A 25,146-nucleotide genomic window follows, 5' to 3' on the forward strand; every position below is an offset into this window, starting at 1 on the left:
TTGTGCCTGCGTCTAAACTCCGTCAAACCATACTAAATGTATGATAGGTTTGACGGAGTTGAGTCTTACCGCTGTCATATAATTTGAGAACGATCCTCCATAGGCTTCATAAATATACCTCATCCGCTTAGCAACTACTGCTGTTGACTGTACCAACAATATTCTCACAACAACAACTCTAATTATTTTTGATTTGAGTTTTATACTTCTTCTTCTACTTAAAATCGTCAAATTATGATCCTGTACTAACAGAAGTTAGTAAACAGAAGTATGACACAATGGTTGACTGGTAGAAAATGGTTTAAAACATTAATTTCTCCATTTGTAAAATATTGCATATTGCAGAAAATTGTATGTTGACGATCATAGTTATTGAAAATAGAGCAAAAAACAGACAAATTGGGGTAGGTATACCTCTCTCTCTCTCTCTCTGTATCTTTAGGTACTTTAATAAAAGTAAACATATAATTTGTACATTTTCGGGTACCTAGTTATTCCATTTATTGAATAACCAACCAAATACAACCTGGATCTATCACTGAACGACCTAACTTTAACCTACATTATTTGATCATGTAATGTTTTGTTTACTCTTTTTAAATAGGTACCTAAAGAAAGTTTTAAAGAAAAAAGAAAAGTATGAATACGACGAAATTAATCCTCACTTGTATCTATCACCTAAGCACGGGCTTTCCGTGGTTATTTATTAAAACAAGTATAATTTATTATAAGTGCCGCGCTGCCACATAAATCCGGACACTAAAGTGGCTCATTACGGTATTAATATAGTATTTTATCGTGACAGGACATTACTTACTGCACGGCTGAAATATATCGCAATATTTTTTCACATTAGGCCTTTTCTCTCTTGCGGCTTCTTTACAAACTTTTGCAATAGTAATACTTAGATTGTTAACCAAGGGATGAAATGATGCCTTTCACCCGAGTTAGACACTCTACTTTACATTTCGAATACGAGGAAAGTAAAATGCATGTGTTTTTTTTTAAACATGACTAAGTGTAATTTTTTCTAGTATTTTTTGAGGGTACTTTCAATTAACAATTTAGGCAAAAGTATCGTTATTTATGGAATGGGGAGTCAAATATCAGAATGGAAATTGTATAACAAATCCATTTATACCCGAATTTCAATTGCTTATCGTAAAATAAAAACGCACTTGGAACCTAAAATGCTTTAGCGCAGAAACGTATCATTTATACACACCTTTTGGAACAATAATGACCCTCTTTCAGAGCATAAGAAATGAAAAATATTCTTTAGGTTTAGGGTCGTCTGGTAAACTTTTTACACACTTTTATTTACAGCTTGGCAAAACAGAGTAGAAATTAAAAAGTGGCAACACTGTAGTGTCGTCCCGTTCTCTTATATAAATTGATTTGAAAGGGACGACACTACAGTGTTGCCACTTTTTAATTTCTACTCTTTTTTGCCAAGGTGTAGCTTCACTGCGTACCTATACAGGATGATTCATGAGACGTGAGCAGGACTAATCCTGCAGCTACAGGACCTAATTAATAAACATAAAACGTCTTTAACCGTAATGGCATTTTGATTACGAAGAAAATAAACTGTCAAACTTGAGTGAGATACGAGTTTTCAAAAGTAACCAGACCGTGATGACAGTGATGACATTCAATTTGACACAGAATATCGGTAGTTTAGTATTCTTATTTTAGGGTGACCATGCATGTCGTAAAAAAATTAATAACTTTTTTTTTTCAACACGACTAGAAAATTAACGTTAACCACTAATACTGATACGAAACAGTTGCTTATAATTAACGATATGCGCAGTGTTAGTCCTGCTCACGTCTCCTAAATCACCCTGTATATGTATGCGTGTGTTAACTCACTTCACTTCACTGTGTGTATTTTGCTTTGTCTGATTCAGTTTTTTGGAGTAGACTTCGGTAATTCCGATGACAATACAATAACGGCCTGATTCAAACTTTAAGATAGGTCAAAAAGCTAAAGATCCGACATGAATCGGATATGTCAGTGTCAAAGTGACATTTCTTCAAACAAAAACGTCATTAAAATAAAACACACACACATTTATTGAAAACAAATTGCATTTCTTGAATAGAGTTAGACCAAGAAAAGTCTGCAGCAGTTTATATAGCACACACAGTGCAAGTGTTTATACGTCATAATTTCATTGAAGTTGACGTTTAAAATAACACTTGCACTGCGAGGGCTATCAAAATCGATGCAGACTTTTCTTGGTCTAACTCTAGTAACATAAATTTAAGCTAAGTAATGTAAGTGTTTGCAAAATAAACGTAAAATTTAGCTCTGTACATTTGTAGAGCACAACGTTTCTAAGGAAGAGCGTGCACCGTACCCACCCTGGGGACCAGCCATCTAAGAGATTGTGTTAATAAATTATTAGCAATTTGTCCTTATCTCTGTTTAGACACACGGTATACAAGTTTCTGTATGATTCATGACAATGCTTTGAGTAAACTTTTGGTAAATCTCTGTGTGGGAACAGGAACAGTAAAATGGGATGAGTAGGGACAAAACCGACATTCACACCTCAGTGAAAACCGGACAAGTGCGAGTTGGGCTCGCCCACCGAGGGTTCCGTACTTTTTAGTATTTGTTGTTATAGCGGCAACAGAAATACATCATCTGTGAAAATTTCAACTGTCTAGCTATCACGGTTCATGAGATTGCGTTTATATTGATATTTAACAAGTTAACACATAAGTATTATCAGTGAAAGAATAATGATCAAAGTCAAATGGCGTTCTAACAGTTTTAATCGTCTGTCGAAAGATGGCAGTAAATGTACTGTAGCTCTCTACATAATTTACCATGACAGTAACTCTCTATTTCAAATTCTCTTTGCCCTTAGTAATATATTTCTACGGACGTCTTGCTACTTTGTTGCCCTGCTATACAGGGTGATTCATGAGACGTGAGCAGGACTAATCCTGCACAATCAGTAACTGATAATTGATCGATCACCGTCGTATATAAGTGAAACAACCACACTTTTTCCTATTTTTTAACTTTTTGGTGAGGGCAAATTTAATCCTCTACGATCATGGTCACCCTACAAGACCTAATTGATAAGCATAAAACCTCTTTATTTTTTGATTACGAAGAAAATAAACTGTCAAACTTGAGTGAGATACGAGTTTTCATAAATAACCAGACCGCGATGACAGTGGTGACATTCAATTTGACACAGAATATCGGTAGTTTAGTATTCTAATTTTAGGGTGACCACGCATGTCGTAAATAAATTAATAACTTTTTTTTTCAACACGACTAGAAAATTAACGTTAACCTCACTAATACTGATAGGAAAGTGTTGCTTATAATTTACGAAATGCGCAGTATTAGTCCTGCTCACGTCTCCTGAATCACCCTATATACCGACACGGAAAAAAAATACATTCATTCGCCTTATAAACCTTGTAAAATCCATAGAAACCAATTTAAATCTAAATTAAATATCGAAGAAGAAAGTACTTTCACCCAAATAATCATTTTAGAGACTTTCACATCTTATATACTTTCTACAATATTTATACAATTTATACAATATTATAATTGTAGTTTACAATAAATAAATAAAGTTGCCGTCTCTAACACCCCAAAGGTGCAGAGGTCAACAACGCTCGATGTTAGCTGCCATTACCTACTGTCACTGTCTACAATATACTTTTGTATTCGTTCACAGAAAAGGTTTAGAATCTCTAATTCTGTGATCTTTGAGAGTCTAATTTTATCTGGAATGAAGTATAGGTATCTTAAAATGATCTCGAAAAAGTTTGTGTGATTATTAACGAGAAACCAATAAAATTCTAAAGAGTTTTGTGTTCTGTTAGAAAGGAACCTAAGCAAAGTATTCGTAGAATTGTTGACATCAAATTCAGGTAAGAAAATTCACACGAAAGAATGTCACAAATAAATAGAACAAAATAAAGCATATTATAGGTAAGGTATTCTATATTTATTTACTTCATCAGTGTACTGAAAACGGGCCCCATTTGACTTGAGAATATGACAGAGGGTTCACGAGGAAAATTTTCGTAAAATTCGTGGTGTCGAAATACATGACAGTTCGACCGTAACATCGCTACTTATAACAATTCTATATTCGTAACCCTATCTCTCTAATCCAATGGAATCTCAGATAAATTGACCTTTAAATGCTAAACGGTCAAAATTCCATGAATTTTAACGTAACCTTTTAAAGTATTTTATCATGGTGAAAACTAAAAGGTCCCTAAGCATATACAAAATGCCTACGGTACTTTAAGCCTAGCTATTTATCGCCGTAACTTGAACCTTTTCCGTCATTACGCGGGGCTAAAGCTTTGGTTTAGCTAGTAAGAAGCTTTGGTTAAAGTATTCTTATCTCAGGAACGTGCAGGATTGTGAATCGATAACGGACTGCGTTCATTTTTAGGGTTCCGTATTTCCGTACCCAGAGGGTCCCTATTACTAAGACTCCACTGTCCATCTGTCTGTCACCAGGCTGTATCTCATGAACCGTGATAGCTAGCTAACTTTGGACGCATAGTAGACGCAAGTAGCGGTCCCCTTTTTAAGGTTCCGTACCCAAAGGGTAAAAACGGGACCCTATTACTAAGACTCCGCTGTCCGTCCGTCCGTCCGCCCGTCTGTCACCAGGCTGTATCTCATGAACCGTGATAGCTAGGCAGTTGAAATTTTCACAGATGATGTATTTCTGTTGCCGCTATAACAACAAATACTAAAAACTACGGAACCCTCGGTGGGCGAGTCTGACTCGCACTTGTCCGGTTTTTTAGATTACGGTTCATGTCTGCTGAGACTATTGGAAACAGAGGAAAAAATGTGTTGGGGTACCTAAGTATGTAGGTGAAAATAGCATTAAAAACAGGCCGAAGACCAATAGCTAATACAGAAAAAGTCATCATAGATAATGACGCAAAATGGCCGAAAAGCCAAGAAAATGGGAAGCCGATTCCTTGATATGGCAACACTGTTACAAATAAAAGTGTCGGTTATATTATAGATTCATGTCGGTTACTGGTACCACTACGGTACGGCATTATTTTATGGATACCTAGATACATAGGGTCGACTGTACAATAAAAGTTGAGTGAACCATAGAAAATTCTTGCAAAAAATACGAATTGCTAAGAAAAAAAATTAAACCTCATTATGTTTAACAAAAGGAGGTTATCTTTGCTCGTGCTCTTATTACGAAAATTCTAAGTTATATGAAATAAAACTATTGAAACATGATTTATAATAAAAAATTGAAACTGATTATATCGCGTATATTGAATTGATACTACATCCCGACGATTCGAACCCTTTACAGCGTTCGTGGTCAACGGGTGACCGAGGAAAAACTACACTGTGCAAAACTACCCACTTACAAAATAATGAACCATCATAAACTATAAATTTTAAGGCCAGTTATACATGCAAAATTGGTTCATAAGGCTAGTTCTACATTACAAATATTTTCAAGTAAAGACAAAGATACGCGATAAAGCTAAGTTATATGTTACATCGATTACATTAGATAATGAGTTGGGTTATCGGTAGGGTTGACACTTCTAAATACCACTGCCCTCTTATCCCTTTCGGACAGCTATCGATTTGCAGCACCCTAGGGGCTACTGACCTCTACAAATCTTTCAGGGTCACGCAAGGGTTTGATTCAGCTTTAGAGGCTTTAAATCTGTTGAACAACAATTTAGATGATCTATGATATATATAATACTCGTATAACAATAGTTATTTACGATACAAGTGCGAAATTATAGTAATAGTTATTTACGATACCTATTACAAGTGCGGAAAATAGGAAATACGCAACGACTGGCGAATTTTAAAACACGACCGAAGGGAGTTTTTGTCAAATGTGTCAAAAGTTACGACAAATATTACGACCGTAAATACATACACCAATATATTAACGGTTGGTATGCATTTAATAATAATGCCGGTGGATTTGCAATTAATAGCAGCCGAGCAACCAGTTAAATATTAGAGGTACCCACAGTAAAACTAAAGCTCCAACCAAGAAGCTTATAAACAGATTGGAGATTGGGTATAGGCCAAAAAATTGTTAGAAGATTAATTCCCCTACGCTATGCGCGTCTCTCTGCGCTCTTTCTCTTCCTATAAATATCCCTTAAAAGTAGCCTATACAGCCACTTTCGTTCCTATTGAAGAATATGAGAGCATATACTTGACGTCATCCAAGGTTCTATTCTATTCTTTACGTCTATGTCTCAATCCTCTTTAAATGACTATACATTATCTTTAATGATTTGACTTTATCATATTTATATTTATTTATCATTATCTTTAATGAACGAACTAACAAACATTGTAATATAAGAGAAGCATTAACGTATATCTCAGGACTGGCCTTACGGGCAATAAGAATGGGGCATGAATGGGACCAGTACAGCGGTGTGACACCGCTACAACGCGATTGGTTGATGAGTTCGCATCACGCGCGCGATTGGTCGCGACTAGTTGCGTTAGACTGCACGATTGGCTAGAATTCGTGAGTGACACCACTGAACTAGTACCATTTTTAGTACCCGTAAGGCCCGTCCTGAGGTATACGTCAATGAAGAGAAGCGTGTAAAAATTAAATCTCCAAGAGTCTTTTAAATACCTTCAAAACACTCAACTTATACACAATCCGAATGCTAAACGTAAGTTAATGTGTTTGATTTGGTAAACAAACGATTACGCAAACTATTGCGTGAAACAAGATGGCGTGTGTGGTAAAGAAAATGGCCGCCTAATAAATAACCGACGCGTGCGTTTTCCGTTTTACCATTCTACAATATAACAACGCCTACGTATAGGCAATATAGTCGTAAATAATAGCAATCTATATAGAACACGTGTCACGGAGCTCACGGATTGACAATTAAGTGGTAAAGCTTTAAATTGCTGCTTTGATTAAACCAGAAAATGTACTCTAGTGCCTTTACCTACGAGTAGTTAGGTAACAACTATTTATAATATACCTCTGGATTTATTTAGGTGTGAGGCGTGTATTAAACAATCTTGTTTATTTGTATTTTATGATTTAAGGGGTATAATTCCGTTTTTTTAGGGTTCCGTACCAAAAATGTAACTTAAAAAATTACAGTATATACCTACTGATAAACCGGGGTGACTTTGAAATGCAGGGGCGACTCAGAAATATCAGATTTAAAGCCATAATATATTTAGGCAAATAAAATATATAAATATCGTGTTACATGGACAGTTCGAGAAAATAAAGAATACCTAATGCTAATTTATTAACCGTTTTAAAACTTTCAAAGTAACCCCGACATTTCCTAAAGTCATCTTATTTTACGGTACAGTCAGCAGCAGAAGTTGCTAAGCGGGCCAGGTGTTCAAAATGATCTTGACGCGACTTTATTGTTAAGAGAATAAGAGCGTGTCAAGGTAATTTTGAACACCTCGCCCGCCTAGCCACTTCTGCTGCTGACTGTACCTACCTATTGTTTTCTGACTAAATAATTAGAAAATGGAGCGAAGGCTTTATCTCATAATTTTCCGATTCACCTTATTATTCAAAAGCTCGGAACATTTATTAGGTGATAGCAATCTGTGTATAAATAATCTCTATTCTTTGAAGTCCATTCAATATTAACAAATATCAAAACAAAGTAACGAACATTTAGGGGAACTGGGTTGGGTGAGTAAAAGACTCCGTTGACTGGTAATCTTAGACTAATTTATTCAATCATACCTAAGCGTTTTATACATCCTGTTATCTTTACATTACATCTCTAATCTGCGGCGACACATACAATATCTCAACTATCGACACGCGCTGATTATATTTTGCTGACCGCCATAGAACATAATACGGAATAAATTATTAACGACAGAAAAATTAACGGCGGAGAGAAAATAAAACCGTCTTACATTTCATGAATAGTTAAAGCATACCTGACGCTGTCAAAGCGCTACATAAATATGTAAGCGTTTGATATCTCCCGCGAATAATTTGACATTGATGGAGGAGAGCTTGCTTGCGAGCCAAAGCAGGGGTGCGAAACTCCTGACTTCGGTCAAACTCGGCTCCGCTCGGCTCAGCATCGCTCCGAGCAATTATTAGGGTTGGCACCACTTGACTTCCTTGCACGACCACAGATAAGATAATCACTTGAATTTTGACAACCCTAAATAGCCGAAAGGGATAGTGCCATATATTAGAAAGGGATAGCATGATTCGACCCTGAACCGCTGTCAAACTTCGGTTTTGTAGGAAGTTTCCTTTCTGTACGTTAGTACTATTATTTATTCTGTGGCCAAAGTGACTTATGTTAATTGTATGCATGTCGGTTATTATATTTTACTATAAATTATTTGGCATAATAGGTATAAGTAGGTAGTCCGACATGAAATTGTAGAAAATTATTGAGGGAGCCACTTCATACGTAACTGTCACATTTTTGACGTAAAATGCTTAACATTGCAACAATTTAGAATGGATCTTTTTAGTTCCATTTTATTTAATTTCCACTTTTTTAATTGCCTCATCTTTGAGTTACGTTGTGAATTAGTGTATCGAACAAGGGACATTTCCATTAAAGTTAAAATTGGCCGTCGTTCGACCACTTTTCATAAAAGAACTTAAAGAAACGATATCCAATTATAGGCCGGTGGCATTGTTACCCGTTATTACTAAAATAATTGAAAAAGTAGTTTACAATAGTTTATATAATTACTGTAATTACTTTGAAAAAAAAAATGGTTTATTTGCCCCGGAACAAGAAGGTTTTAGACGGAATAAATCGATTAATATGGCCATATACGATCTTTTGCAAGCCATCATGATGCAAGTAGATAAAAGAATATCTGTCTGTGCTCTATATTCGATATGTCCAAAGCCTTTGACTTCGTCGATCATGACATACTTTTGTCAAAACTATACCAATACTGAGTGCGAGGTAATGTTCATAACCTTCTTAAATCATATTTAATTGGACGCAAACAATGTACCCAAATCGATCGGATATGTATGAAGACCAACATGGAAGTTACTTATTCATCTGGCTATAGAGAAATAAGCTACGACGTACCACAGGGTAGTGTTTTAGGCCCGCTTCTCTTCCTGACGTACTATATTAACAATTTGCCTAGAGCTATAAATCACCCAATGGTATTTTTTGCCGATGACAGCACAGTTATATTTACAGAAACTGACATAAATTTACTCCAGACCAAAATCAATCAGACATTGCATATTATAATTGAATGGCTTCACAAAAACAATCTTCATGTTAATCTTGAGAAACCGAATATTATGTTATGAACTTTAAATTACGGACCAACAATACACCTGATTTAATTATTACTTATCAAAACCAAAGAATTAATGATTAAGCTTAGACAATAGTTTGACATGGAAAAATCAGATTGACAATATATGTAGGAAACTGAATCAATTTACCTATGCATTGTACAATTTAAGGAAGGTTGTAGATCAAACAGCAGTGCTAACTGTTTACCATGCATATGTAACGGCTACTTTAAGATACGGTGTAATGTTTTGGCGAAATGCCACTGATCGTGAAATGGTGTTTTTGAGTCAAAAGAAATGTTTAAGATCAGTATGCGGTATTCGAACTTTGGAATCATGCAAAGAATTTTTCATAAAACTCAAAATATTGACTCTACCATGTTTGTATGTGTATGAAATTTCAATGTATGTCAAATGTAATATGAACCAGTTCACCACATTCAATAGTTTGCGGCAACATCTTTTCCCCTGTTGCAACAGGGGAAAATTAATTATAAATCATCCAGAACCGCTTTTGTATCAAAAAGTATATTTGGTATAATATTAATAATATTCAATAAATTGCCAATTAATATTTTAAGACTGGAAGACGTTAGTGAATTTAAAGTTGCATTATATATATTTTTTTTTGCATCTAAGGCCTACTACACCATTCAGGAATATCTTAATGACATATATTCATAGTTATAAGATTACCTAGTTAGTAAGTACTTAGATGTTAATTAATTTAATTTAAATATGATGCACGCGACACACATGACATCACACAATATTTGCATGTCTCTATGACCAAACATGTAGCTCTATTGTATTAGTATTTAAGACCTTTTGTAAATACCATGTTTAAGCAAATAAAACTCTGAATCTGAATCTGCACTATAGGTAATATGATTTGTGAGTAGGGGAGACCAAGGAGAGTTGACACAAATTTTACTTTTTCAGTCCTAACATAACTATGTTGTATTAAAAGCTAGGTTAGGATCATCTGATAGCAAATTTCATAACCATTTACCACCCAAATCAGGAACACCATAATGTACTTGTAACTATTTAAAAACATTTGTTTTCTGCATCAATTCGTGTACACTCTGCACCAAGGTCTCGAAGGGGAAGTAAGAACAAATACCGAGTTTAATAATAAACTGACGTATATTTGCCTGGCTCACACAAATCACACTTAATACAAATTTCAATAAATATCTTAAGAAATCCACGGTATACAAGCGTTAGCTAGTTTCCGAAATGAAAGGCGACATCTACCGGGAAATTGAGACAACATCGTAAATAAGGCGTTTTATACATACCGCCCACCAAGGACGACATGTCCTTCATCATAACCGCCCACCATGAAGTGACCAAGGAATCAAAAGTGAACTGAATACAAATCAAAGGTGGGCTCAGTTTTGTTTAACACATTTGCATAAACACAACATAAACTTTTAATCTTCACACCATATCATAAACTCTTTGTAAGTAACAATAATAATGCACCTATAAATCTACATTATCTAATTGTCTATTAACTTCTTAGAATTGTAACTGCGAAGACACAGTTTTGAACTAAAGTTAACAAACTTACGGACTCAACTCATATTGTTTTAAACAACACTGATCTAAACAGGAATATTTTGTATAATTCTGCCGAAAAACCACACTTCATAAAAGACAAAAGAAGATTGAGGCAGATTATTCCCTTTCTTCAAAAGACATCTTCAACTCCAGTTTTTTCTAGGAATAAATAATCTGTTCTCACGAGAACTAAAAATTTAAAATATCCCCAGTTACTACTAATTCACCTTACATATACTTATAAGGTTTTGACAGCTACATTGTGATCTAATTTAAACTGAAGATTACTAGAAGAACTGAAGATACGATCATCTGGGATACAAGATTCTATTAGAGAAGACAACCAATCATGGTAAGTAAAATATTTCTAAATATAAACAATACTTGAAATGCATAAAAATAGTTGTACTTCGCTTTATACATAGCATTGCTGTTCTAGCTTGTGATATACATATTTGGATACTATTTTTTTTTTCTTTTATTACAGGCAGCGATAACAACGGCGGTTTCACCGAGTGCTGAAATTCCTTTTTTTATTCTTTCTTTTCTAATTCTTAATTATATAAACCATTTTTATTTGCAGGTTGAACTTCTATTTTCATTTGACAGTTTCTCACAATAAACTTCTGAAAAGATGTAACAGTCATAATATAAATCTTTTGTAATCACAAGTAATCTGATTCAGAACTTTTCCTGGTAAGTACGAGTACAGTTTCGAGGCTGTACCGTCGTCAGTAATTTGTGAACCTTGAATTCTTTTTCAGGACCTTCTCGTTTGCCGACAGATGCGCTGTTGTAAGGAAGGTGATTTTTTGGAGTCTTGCAGGTGTGTCCGTGAATGAAAGGCAACATCACCATGTTCCTGTTCTCCTTTCTTCTCATCGACTTAGATACTCTACGATCTTTGTACTCTATTTCTGCAGTCAGCTGTTTGGAGTGAACTGAAGGTTTGTTTTTATCTTTATACTTCTTTTCTTCAATTACCTGCGTGTGTAAGACGGTAACATTTTCCGTTTCCTTTAAGTTCGCCGAACCTAGTGGGCCTGACAAAATCCACCCGAGCGTGGTGCGCTGAGCTAGTGGAAACCCATTTGGACCTTTCAGTAGTCCATCCATAATTATATGGCAATAAACCTTGCCTCCCAACAGAACATCTACTTCGTTGGGTGAACTATACGTTGGATCGGCCAACTTGATCTGCTTTAACACAGCCCACTCTGGAGCTACTACCTTCTCGCTTGGGAGGTAAGTAGTGATCTTCTTTATAACATACGCCTCCAATACAATACTGAAGGTGGGATTGGTGAGCGATTGAACTTTCAACTCCACTGCATATTTAGGGACCTCAGAGGTCTGTTCGCCACCTAATCCTGTGATTGAACTTTTAATAGGAAATTTCTTTATCCCTAATGCCTTCACAACAGCTTCAGTGACAAATGAAGCCTGTGAGCATTGATCTATCAACGCGCGTGTCACCTGATAATCACCTGTCTGCGACTCAGCCTTTATCAGGGCTGTGGGTAACAACGTTTCTTCTTTAGCAATCTCTGTCGCATGGCAGTTGACTATCGGCTTGATCTCTGTTTGTTTGTTCTCTGGAGTGACGTGTGTGGCTTCCTCCGAAACACCTTCAGCTACCTGACCTACATTCCCTAAATTGGCAGCTAAAGTTGGGACCTCCCTTGAATGAAGCAAGGAATGGTGCTTTCTATGACAAATTCGACAGCTAGTGGTTTTTTGGCAAAATCTAACAGTGTGATTACTCCCTAAACAATTGTAACATATTCTATTTTTTGTTACAAACTCGCGTTTATTAACAAAGTCCTGGTTTGCAAACTTCTTGCAAAAACACAGTTTGTGAGGCCCTTTACAAAATTCGCACGCTAACACAGGTGCGCTAGCAATATGAAAAACATTTTGTTTGTTTGAACTACTACTCGAAGGTTTCTGGTAAGCAGTGGTGATCTTATTCATGTTCGGCTCAATGAACTCTAGAGCTCTGTACCGGCTGGTCAAGAACTCTTTGAACTGATCAAAGGTAGGCAATGCATCTGAAACCGAGTTAGCTGCTACATTAAGCTCCCATTGCTTACGTGACTCTGGATCTAATTTTAGTGACAACAGATGTATAACTATGGTGTCCCATGTGGAAACATCAATGTCTAAATTAGACAATGCACTCAAACAATCTGTTGACGTGTCTAATAGATCTTTTAGGAAGGCAGGAGATTCAGAAGCTGCGTTCTTTTGACTCAGTAACCGTGTAAGGATGCAATGTGACAGATACTTTTTGTTATTGTATCGTTGTTCTAACAAACTCCAGCATCGATCATAGTTTGAGTCTGATACAGGTATGTTGCGCAGCAATTGCTCTGCTTCTCCTGTCAAATAACTTTTTAGATATTGTAATTTTTGCACGCTTTCTAAAGAGTTGTTGTTGTGGATCATTGATACAAATAAATCCCTAAATGTTGTCCAATCTTGATATTTGCCAGAAAAGTTAGGAATTGTTAATTTAGGCAGTTTAAGAGAATTTGTCCTAGTGAAAGAATTTTCATCATTGTTGACCTTTGACTGACTTGAATGAAAACTTATAAAGTCAGCCAAACCATCTTTCAATTCACATCTGTAATCTGTGTATTCATCCTCTGTTTTGTCATAAGTCTCCTCAACAATATAGCTCTTTGCTTTCAAAAGTGCTAAATCATATGTACGCATCAACTCTTTATGACCTTGTCTGAATTCTGACCAAAGCTGCTCTAGGGTGTCTAGCCGACTCTCTATGAAATGCTCCGTTATGCGTGCCTTGGGAGATTTTTTGTAATTAACTCGCGCCTTGAATATACGACTAGACAAGTCATTTTGAAAGTTAAGTAATAAATCCATGATGTTTACAAATGAATAGCTTTAGGCAAAACAGAGTTTGAATTTGAAATTTATAGCACTGTAAAAATACTATGAAATAAACACTTAAAAAAAACATAAAATATTTGAAAATTTTACAAGTGTTTGAACTTTAATACACTTTGAGGAAAATCGGGCGTGGATTCTCCGTTCCAACAGGATTTTCCGAATTATTCTAAGTGTCTACTCTACTAAATTATTCTAAGTTAATATTCCATATAAACTACAGCCAAATATTTTCTATGTCCATGTAAACAATCGAATTCTTCAAAGTAAATTTCTTCTTGTAAATAAAGTTCAAAATTCCATAGCAAAATAAACTGATAACACAAAATAAACTATTGTTCACAAGGTTGAAAATCTCTTGAGAAATAACTTTTAAAGTACTCACGGTTCGCACTTGACACAACTCACTGAACTGATGTGACGTCACACTTCGCTGAACTTCTTTTCCAGTTGCTGGTACTAGATGGCGCCACTTGACCTCTAAACTGCTGCCACTCGTATCCGCTTCCGTGTTTAGCTTCGGCTACTCGTCGCTAGATGGCGCTAGTAATCCCAGGTAGCTGGAAACTTTACCCGTCTAACCACGGGACGAAGTGAGTCCGCACTGGACTGAACTTCCAAAAAGCCGCTCGCTTATCCGATCGAGGGACCATGTACACTCTGCACCAAGGTCTCGAAGGGGAAGTAAGAACAAATACCGAGTTTAATAATAAACTGACGTATATTTGCCTGGCTCACACAAATCACACTTAATACAAATTTCAATAAATATCTTAAGAAATCCACGGTATACAAGCGTTAGCTAGTTTCCGAAATGAAAGGCGACATCTACCGGGAAATTGAGACAACATCGTAAATAAGGCGTTTTATACAATTCGATCTAATAAAGATTTCATGAATCGAAATATTTAAATAGTCACGTTACATAGGTACAAACAGCAACACTCCTAACTGTACATCGGTGGACCTTATTACAAAAGGCATAAGGTCCACTGATGTACAGTTAACAGTGTGGGCGATGGTACAAGGTCTTAAGAATTGAAACATAATACTCTTCCACTAAGTAAGGATTTTCGAAAATTCAACTTCTAAAGGGTTGAAAATTGGCTCGAAAGTGTTAACGACTTCTACGCAAACGTTAAAGGACTTTAGTACCTAGTAGAAAATTAAGAAAACTGATTTTGTTAGTGCAACCCTTAATGCGACACGAATTTAACCGGTCAACTAATTAATCGAAATTGGGTAGTTTAAACAAATAGATATGGGTACTAAAATTAATAGATTGGCAACAAAAATTGAACCTTAAAATATATCAATATGAGTTGTATGTTAATGCCGTTACGGCTTCTGATTATTTTTAGGCAGGTACCAAGTATTTATTTGGCAACTGCATTATTATATTGGAGACCATTTATGAAGCACATTTTAAAAAGAAAACGGCTATCTATTAATAAAAAAATGAAGTTCTTTTAAAATATTTTGTTTGGTCACTACACGGTCAACCTAACACGCTCCTCCTCGCTTCGCTCGTCGTCGCACCTATCTTTTGACTCTGTTTGAACACATAACTATTGCAATCAGTAATTAAAAATTGAAAGATCGAATTGTATAATGGCCATTAGGTGTTTCATGATTAGGAATTTCGACTATAAGTATACTGACCATTGCGCATTGGTAAATTAATTTGAGGTGTTTTGTGTAAATAGTGACTAATATTCATTAAATTTAACTGCTTTCGTATTAAAATATTTACTACCTGAAACGATATGCTCAATATGATTAGGTACTTTTAGATGTGAACAACTAGGTGACAATCAAATTTTATGATCGAGCTTTTCAATATTAGTTGCCTACTTATTATTTTAGACGCCAACTTATCACTTCAAGTTTCCTATAAATTATTTGGGTGACTTGATTTTGCTGCCAGTTTTATAATAATATGATGCTTATATAAATAAAAATAAAATAAATAAAATAAAATATTTGAGGCTAATATAAATTTATTGGCGCTAAAATATTAATACACAGCCAAATTTATGCCCAATGAAAGTTCCTGTTTAATATTTCAGTTGCCCGGTTAATAATAAGCCATGCATTAAATGAAATTGAAGTTTGCTCGCCAGTGAACCAGACTAAAATCTAAGCCATGTCTCTTCTTGCCGTAAAACTTTATTATTAACTAATCTATTAATTTGGAACGTCTCAGTATTAAATTTACGGTCAAGAAATTGTCATAGTAATAATAGTGAGATCCCTTGCCGGTTTTATATTGATTGTCATTGGGACCAAGTACGAAATGATACAAAAATCAAATTGACTGCGATCAGCCAAGAAAGTGCCACTTTCCACTTTCCACTTTCTTGGCTGACTATACATTGAATTGAGTTATTAAAAGTTTGTTGAAACAATTTTGTTTATCAAACTACACAACGGGACTTAATCGCGTATTTAAGTTTTAAGATTTACCTCCGACGTTTCGAGGACGACGTTGTCCCCGTGGTCTCGGAGAAGACTGGCTCAAGTTGACATCAACATCTTCTAGCCGCGCGAGTTTTTCGAACTACCCGCACTTGGTCTTGTTTATCAGTTTGAACGTTTTGCGCACTAGGGATGTTACTCTGTCGACACACAACACTAACGATATTCGATTTATCGACTGTCGATATTCGTTTCCGCTTACATTTGCTAATGACTGGATTCCATGTGGATGAGATCTTAAAACCCTCGTCCCGATTAAAATTGCAATGTTTTTTGATTTCAATGGCTTCCCGCACTTTTCTACTGTAGAAATGGCGATCCGTGGAAAGGATTTTAGGGTTATGCAGCTCAATCCAGTGGTTTGGTCCTGACTCCAGCAAATGCTCAGCCACGGCAGACTTGTTCACCTGACGATTTTTGACAGCTGCGATATGTTCCTTAACTCTTTCTGCTATGGTGCGCTTAGTTTCTCCGATATAGGAACTACCACAACTGCAATCTATTTTATAAACGCCAGGTGACTGGAATGGAATAACGTCCTTCGGTGACCTTAGGCTTAAATACGCGATTAAGTCCCGTTGTGTAGTTTGATAATGTTTAATAATCGTGAAAGTTTAAAACAATTTAGTTTGTTAAAAATTATTTGACTACCTACATCGATGAGACATAGAAGAGAAACTCGAAGAGAGGCCTATGCTCAGCAGTGGCGATAAAAGGATGATATGATGACCTACATTAAATTTACTGCTATCCGAATACATGCTAATCTATATTAATACAAATTAGTGACTTATGTATGGCAGATGGATATTTATTAGTTACATTAATTAAAGTTAGACCGTACTCAGTTAGCACATTAGTTTGATCGAAATTCTAACTCGATTATCTAAACTTTATGATTGATGATATTAATTTCGTATAACTCAATAAATCAAAAATTGGATCGCAAATGGACTAGCCAGACTACCCAATCGATAAGTCTAATAAGAGTAATAAGTTTATTAAGCCTAGGGACTCTGTGCACACTAAACGAGGCAGTTAGCAACGTGAAGACATTGCTACAAGTAGGTTTAGTAGGAGCTGGGTTGGTTGTTTATTTAGAGAGAAATAGGCACAACGTCAAGAAAATTAATTTAGCTTACCATGAAAGGAGCCGAATTATTCGTCAACACGATGCGTTGCACATGTTTATCTGAAAAAAGGGAAAAATAAATAAAACTAATGTCGGACAGCATTTTATTTTGATGATAAAAAACTTAGCATCATTTACTTTTTTATAGTTCATTAAAACGCATTAAATAAATTACATTGACATTGACTTGTATGCACAAAGTTAAAATGCCAAAATTGTATAAAACGCACGTTCAATAATGATGAGGTGTGAGGGACACGCGGTATTGTATGGATTTTTTTTTTTTATATATTTTCTAGACTCTTACAATTAAGACATTTAGCTAAGTTTTTTATGTATTGGTCCTACTCTGTTATACCGGGTGTGGCTTGTTACAGGAGCAATACATTAAACTGTAGGTTGTACCTACTCCTCAAACTGACCAATTTGTTCAGCTACTTTTAAAAATAACTTGTGTTTTGATTTTTAGTAAGTTTATTCTAAGACTGTATTGCGAATTTTGATATGTTTTATGGCTCCTCTTCACGTTGGTCCAACGCCAACGCCAACGCCAACGAGGAACGCATTTATGCGTTAGAGGGAGGAAGTGATATTGCTATCTCATTCTACCGCATGGCTGCGTCCCTCGTTGGCGTTGGCGTTGGCCCAACGTGAAGAGGAGCCTTAAAGCGTGACAAGCAACGTCAACTGCAATGATGATATATATAATAGCGTTTGTATGAAAAATAGGAAGTCTAAAACTTTATAATTACCTATTAAAAGTTTTTAAACAAATATCTTATCGTTTGAGGAGTACAATATAGTATATGTTTTCATTACTTTCTCGCGTTAAGGTTGACTCACGCTTGATCGGGCCGTGCGCCCGGACCGCGGCGTCCGACATGTAATTTTCTATGACGGCATGACGGCTGATCGGTGATCACGTGGTGCTTTCCATAGAAAACGAAGCTCCGGAAGCTCCGGCCCGGCCACGGCCCGGTCTAACGTGAGTCATCCTGTTTAGACAAATATACGCACAGACACACATGCATGTCTCCCGTTAGATAGATCGATGCCTATGTAAGCCAGGTCAGTTGCAAATAAACCATCGCTGTGATCATACGCAAAGTTCTTTAATTTTTGAGAGTATTCAATACAGAACCTTATAGCTATCGAAACATGGTCCATAATCGAACCGGATGCGAATCGAAAGAATAATAAGATAATCACCGGCCGGCGACAGCGGCGATACCTGGATCGAGTGCAAAGTGCAGTTGTTTACATAAAAACATTGGAATTCTCAGCTACGCGGCGGTGATGTTATTATAGTTTTGAGTTATAAAAGTGAATAACTTTGTTGCTTTGGGACTTATAACGTTATTTGTTGTTAATCGACATGGCTACAATCGACGAAGTTTCGGTGCAATTAGAAGATATATACAACAGTATCAAGAAAGCGGAAATTAATTACAAAAAATGTCCTAAGGACAGGCTAACCCTTGGTTACGTAAAGGTGCGCATGCAATATATTGACGAGTACTGGTCATCATTTAAACAATTACATTCCGAGTTACTAAAAATATCAACTACGGAACAAAGGCAATCTCTGTTATACTTCGTCGAGAATTATTACGATAAATGTGAAGAAAAATACTTGAATCTCAAAACTACGCTTCAAGACCTGTTGGACTTTAACACACCTACACCGGCTGGCACGCCCATGAATATTTCGGCAGTTTCTGGAGATATTAGGACAGTAATGGATGTGAAATTACCTCGTTTGGAATTACCGAAATTTTCTGGTGTTTATGAGGAATGGCAGGCATTTGAAGATATTTTTACATCAATAATTCACAACAACCAGTCATTGAGTGACGTGCAGCGGTTTTATTACCTAAAGTCTTGTTTAATCGGAGAAGCCAGCACAACATTGAAGCATTATAAAGTAGTGGAGAAGAATTACAGACCCGCGTGGGATACATTGAAGAAACGTTACAGTCATAAACGTCTTGTGGTCAATGCAATTCTCAAAAGGCTGTTTTCATCAAAAAAAATGCTGAGTCAATCTCCTAGCCTGTTGAAAACATTAGTTGACAATATGAAAGAGTGCCTTCACAGCTTTAAAGGTCTGTCGATTAACACTGATTCTTGGGATCCCATGCTTATATTCTTAGCGACTCAAAAATTGGATCCAGAGAGCCACAAACAATGGGAGGAGCACGTGAGCCTGCAAGAGACTGGGGATCTGCCTACCATCAATGAATTGTTTCACTTTTTGGAAAATAAAATACATACATTGGAACTTACGTCTGCAGCGTCGTCGCAAGCCAAGACTGTTAAAGAGCGAGCATTTCACGCCAGTACTATATCCGAAAAAAATTGCCTTTTCTGTCAAGAGGCTCATGCTTTATGCCATTGCAAGCTATTTGGGAAATTGGATCCAAGCGAAAGAAGCGAGTTTGCTAAGAATCAAAAATTGTGCTATAATTGTCTCCTGCCAGGACACTCAGTGCTGTTCTGTAAACTAAAGGTATCCTGCAAGGTCTGCCATCGTCGACACCATTCACTACTCCATCAAAGTAACTTTCAAGGAGTGACGTCAGCAACTGAAGAGAATAAGACAACTGACGTTTCTGCACATGCCAAATTGGAAGAAATCGACGACGGGAGCCAAAACGATGACGAAAGATTAGAAGATATAGTGGCCAATTTTGCAGCAGATGAATCAGCTGGGCTATTGGCTACGGCTATAGTACCGGTACGAGATACGACTGGAAGGGTGATCCTGCTGCGAGCGTTGGTGGATAAAGGATCACAAGCGACGTTTATCACTGAAAGGGCAGCTCAACTATTTAAAGTGAAAAGGGAGTCTGTTAGAGGAAGAATTACGGGCGTTGGCGAAACCAACATGAGGGTTAATCATACCGTCCGATTAGATGTTCTTTCACGATATGAGAATAATTTTAACCTCAATGTAAAGATGTATGTCATGCCTACGCGAGTAACAAAGGTGCTACCATCCAAAAATGTACCTATAAATGAAAAGTCAGGCGATTGGGCGCATTTGAAAGATCTCCCTCTAGCAGATCCGACATTTGACAAACCTGGAAGAATTGATTTGCTTCTAGGAGTGAAAGTATATTCACGAATCTTAAAAGAAAAAATCATCAAGGGTCCACCAGGAAAGCCGATTGCTCAACTTACCAGCCTGGGTTGGATTATCTTCGGAGAAATTGATGAATCAAACCCTCAAGAGGATGTAATAGCAATGCATCATCAATTAGACCTGGATAATATGGTGAAAAACATGTGGGAGTTAGAAACACCTTTAAAACGAGCATACACAGCAGACGAAAGACTCTGTGAAGAAATATATGAAACACTTCATTCCAGGACGAAAGATGGGAGGTATGTGGTGAAGCTACCTATGAGAACTAACCAGCCTCAAGCAACACAAGGGAATACCAGAAGCATAGCTATGAAACGACTTAAGCAGTTAGAATTACGTTTCGATAGGATGCCTCAACTGAAAACTGAATATACCAGAGTGCTTGACGAGTACCTAGCCATGAACCATATGGAAGAAGTTCCAGAAGAGGAAATGGAAGATGCAGCTGTCTATCTATCTCACCATGCTATAATTAAAGAGGAGAAAGAGACAACGAAATGTAGAGTCGTATTTGACGCCTCAGCCAAGGGTTCTAATAATAAATCATTAAACGATGATTTACTGGTCGGACCCCAGCTTCAAGAAGACTTGCGTAACATTATCATGCGTTGGCGGATGAGAAAGGTATGTTTTGTGGCCGATGTGGAGAAAATGTACCGCCAAATACTGGTAACCAAAGCGGACACCAACTATCAACGACTACTATGGCGTACTAATCCAAACGAAGAAGTTAAAGATTATCGCCTGCTTCGAGTTACCTTTGGGACAGCATCGGCCCCTTATTTAGCCGTCAAGACGCTGCATCAGATAGCTATGGATGAAGGCAAGGACCAACCTAATGCGGCAAGAGTCATTAAGGAGGACTTCTATATGGATGATTTGATATCAGGGAATGACAACGTGGACGAGGCCATAACCACAGCACGGGAAGTAAAGAGCATACTGCAACGTGGAGGTTTCCACTTACAAAAATGGACCTCAAACAAACGAGAGTTCCTGGAGCAAATTGAAGCGTCGCAGAGAAGCTCGCGAGTTAAGATGGATATCAAGTTAGATGGAACGATTCAAGCATTGGGACTATCCTGGAATGTGGGCCACGACACTTTTCAATATACATTAGAGCTACCCGAAATTCCTGAAATTATAACCAAACGAAATATACTCGCTCAAGTACAAAGATTATTTGATCCTCTTGGTTGGTTGGCTCCTGCAATTCTACCAGCTAAAAGTTTACTACAACAGTTATGGCTTCAGGGTATTAGTTGGGATGAAGAGGTCAGTGTTGATGTTAAGCAAAAATGGATAAACTTACGTCAAAGCTTTGATTACCTCTGCGACATCGAAGTACAGAGATGGTTATATACGACTCAACGTAATGTGCAAGCAATTTCGGTCCACGGGTACTGTGATGCATCCACAAAGGCATATGGAGCAGTAGCTTACCTCAGAGTTGAGACAGAAGAAGGAGAAATACGCACAGGAATAATTGCTGCCAAAACGCGCGTCGCACCTGTGAAACCAGTATCTCTTCCAAGACTGGAACTGTGTGCCGCGGTGCTCCTGTCTAGACTACTCAAACAAGTAAAAGAAGCAATGAGAATACCCGATACTCACGTATATGCCTGGACAGATTCTTCCGTAGTACTATCATGGCTATTAGGTGACCCTGGAAGGTGGAACGTATTTGTCAGCAATCGAGTTGTCGAGATATTAGACAACATTGGCAATCAAAGGTGGTACCATGTTGCCTCTGAAGATAACCCAGCAGATATCGCGAGTAGAGGGACAACCCTTCAAATACTAGCACAAGATGAAAAATGGTGGAAGGGCCCGAGGTGGCTACAGACTGACGATATTCCATATAGAAGACCTGAAATAAAAGAAACAGAATTAGAAAGAAAGAGAAATATACAAGTAAACGTGAATATAGAAAGCGAAGAACCTGGAATTAAATTTGAAGATTTTGATACATTGTCAGAGCTTATGAAGACGGTGGTGTATAGCTTGCGATTCCTTAACAGTAAGAAGATTCCTGAAAACATACAAAGGGAATTAACAACTACAGAACTAGAAGATGCTTTAATAAGGTGTATAAAATTAGTACAAAGGAGAGAGTTTGGCGCGGAGCTAGACAATCTAATGAAAGGCAAGGATGTAAAAAGGGATAGCGCAATAAAAGGGTTGAATCCTTACCTTGATTTGAAAAATGTTCTCAGGGTAGGCGGAAGACTTAGGAATGCTGACATCCCTGAAGAAAGAAAACATCCTATTATACTTAATAGTAGAAATGCACTGACATTGTTAATAATAGCAGATGCTCATCAAAAAACGCTGCATGGCACGATGCCATTAATGTTTGTCTATCTACGTTCAAAATACTGGATCCTTAGAGTTAAAAATGCAATTAAAGCATATATTCACAAATGTGTTGTCTGCGCCAGGCACAGAGCTATTACACGAACACAGATTATGGGAGACCTGCCTAAGGTTCGCATAACGCAAGCCCGACCATTCTTACATAGCGGAGTAGATTTTGCTGGCCCCATACAGGTTTTGATGTCAAGAGGCAGGGGAGCAAAATCTAATAAGGCCTATATCGCAATTTTTGTCTGCATGGTCGTCAAATGCATTCATCTCGAACTGGTTGGCGATATGACCTCAGAATCCTTCATAGGAGCCTTCAAGCGTTTTGTTGCTCGTCGAGGAAGATGCACGCACCTATGGAGCGACCAAGGGCGCAACTTTGTCGGCGCTGACAAAGACTTGACCATAGCATGGAAAGAATCTAATTTACAACTCCCAGAGCGGTTAAGTAGCCTATTGGCTGACGATGGAACGCAATGGCACTTCATACCTCCATATAGCCCAAACTTTGGAGGTCTGTGGGAGGCTGGGGTGAAATCAGTAAAGTTCCATTTAAAAAGAATACTCACCGCCAATCTCACCTTTGAAGAGTTAAGCACGACGTTATGTGAGATTGAAGCGTGTTTGAACAGTCGGCCTTTGATTCCTGTAGATACAACCGACCCAGATGTCGAAGTACTCACACCCGGACATTTTCTGCTCGGCGAGGCGCCAGTTACAATACCTAACCCTGATTTACGAGAGATCAACACCAACAGGTTATCACGTTGGCAATTCACCCAAAAACTCGTTAGAGACTTCTGGCATAAGTGGCAAAATGAATATCTCTCCCGTCTTCAAGAAAGGCCAAAGTGGTTAAAACGAGAACGTGAATTCGACCTTGGCGATATTGTATTGATAAAGGACGATCAACTTCCACCAGGAAAATGGTCACTTGGTCGGGTGCTAGACAAGCACCCAGGTCCGGATGGCGTGACTCGTGTCTATAGCGTGCGGTGCCGCGGGGACGTTACCAAACGTTCAGTGTCAAAATTGTGTGAACTGCCTGTTAATGCTAACGAACAGTAATTGTGATTTTGCATTATTTGTTGCATGATTGTCTTGTGTTATGTTATGTACCAAAAATGCCCTTGAGTCTTTACTTTACAGAAATTTTAAGTAATTTCTCGTATAAGAATTGAACATATATCACGAATTACCTACGTATAACTATTGTTAGTTCATTTATCTTGTTGATTATGTAATCCGACGGGCTTTGATATGTTCTTACCCTTTATTTTCTTATAAGTAAACTTGTAAGAACGAACATGCATGTGTATGTAATTGCCTATGAGTGCGACTTAGATGTAAGATTATTTGAATTCGTCTGTAAATAAGGAAGTAATTGTCTTTTGATTATGACTGAGTGAAAAAATGTATTTTTTGGTAGGCGGCATGTTTAGACAAATATACGCACAGACACACATGCATGTCTCCCGTTAGATAGATCGATGCCTATGTAAGCCAGGTCAGTTGCAAATAAACCATCGCTGTGATCATACGCAAAGTTCTTTAATTTTTGAGAGTATTCAATACAGAACCTTATAGCTATCGAAACACAGGAGACACTCGGAATATTGTTACAATAGCCATTACAAGTGGACGTTTTGTCCCAATCGTAATCAAATGCATAATTTATCTTCCACCATCACAATTTCAACCCTAATTTAATTCAAATAAGGTCTATTATTCCAACAACTCTAACAAGATCCCACAAAGTGGTTGTACCTTCGGTTACTCAAGTAATTGTCAGTTGATGTATTTATGGTGTAGGTTCGAAGCTCGGTCGTGATTTATTTTGCGCCGGGAAGGTCTTTTTTTCACTAAAAATGTACTCTGGTAAATGGTATTGTATTTGGCACGCCCCTGGACACTTTTACGAGGCTCGTAAATTTAAAGATTTTTTCGGGTACCTACTATGTCTAAGAGTAGAATTTTCTAGCTAAGCTATTAATAGGGTTGGTATGAAACAGGCATTGCAATAAATTGTGGGCAGCTAAATATTTCAAGAAAAAGTTTTTTTTATTTACAAAATTTGACCGTAGAAGATACAGATGAAGTACCCACCTAGTAAAAAGACTGGTAGAAAGAAGTAGAGAAACGTAAAAGCAACCACTGTGATATGACAGTGTTGCAGAAGTAGGTACGCGGCTTCGAAATCCAACAGACGTGTTATGTTT

The 25,146-nt window shown here is 37.2% G+C and overlaps 2 protein-coding genes across 2 annotated transcripts in view; one reads left to right on the top strand and one right to left on the bottom strand.

Moving 5' to 3' along the window:
• Positions 1–17,445, bottom strand: part of LOC134794750 (immunoglobulin superfamily member 10-like) — a 37,117-nt gene extending 19,672 nt beyond the window's left edge. The window contains exon 1 of the mRNA XM_063766531.1: positions 17,426–17,445. The gene's annotated coding sequence lies outside the window, so the exon portion shown is untranslated. The remainder of the gene's footprint in view (positions 1–17,425) is intronic.
• A 1,013-nt stretch (positions 17,446–18,458) lies between these two features.
• Positions 18,459–24,467, top strand: LOC134794751 (uncharacterized). Its single transcript, XM_063766533.1, has one exon. The coding sequence runs from the start codon at positions 18,791–18,793 to the stop codon at positions 23,993–23,995; it is 5,205 nt and encodes a 1,734-aa protein (XP_063622603.1). The 5' UTR covers positions 18,459–18,790; the 3' UTR covers positions 23,996–24,467.
• The last annotated feature ends 679 nt before the right edge of the window (positions 24,468–25,146 follow it).

Source organism: Cydia splendana, chromosome 11 (assembly GCF_910591565.1).
Source record: "Cydia splendana chromosome 11, ilCydSple1.2, whole genome shotgun sequence".
NCBI classification, from domain to species: Eukaryota; Metazoa; Arthropoda; class Insecta; order Lepidoptera; family Tortricidae; genus Cydia; species Cydia splendana.

What these genes read in the sequence shown, in the direction of transcription:
- LOC134794751 (XM_063766533.1), top strand. Translation starts at nt 18,791, where the DNA reads ATGGCTACAATCGACGAAGTTTCGGTGCAATTAGAAGATATATACAAC.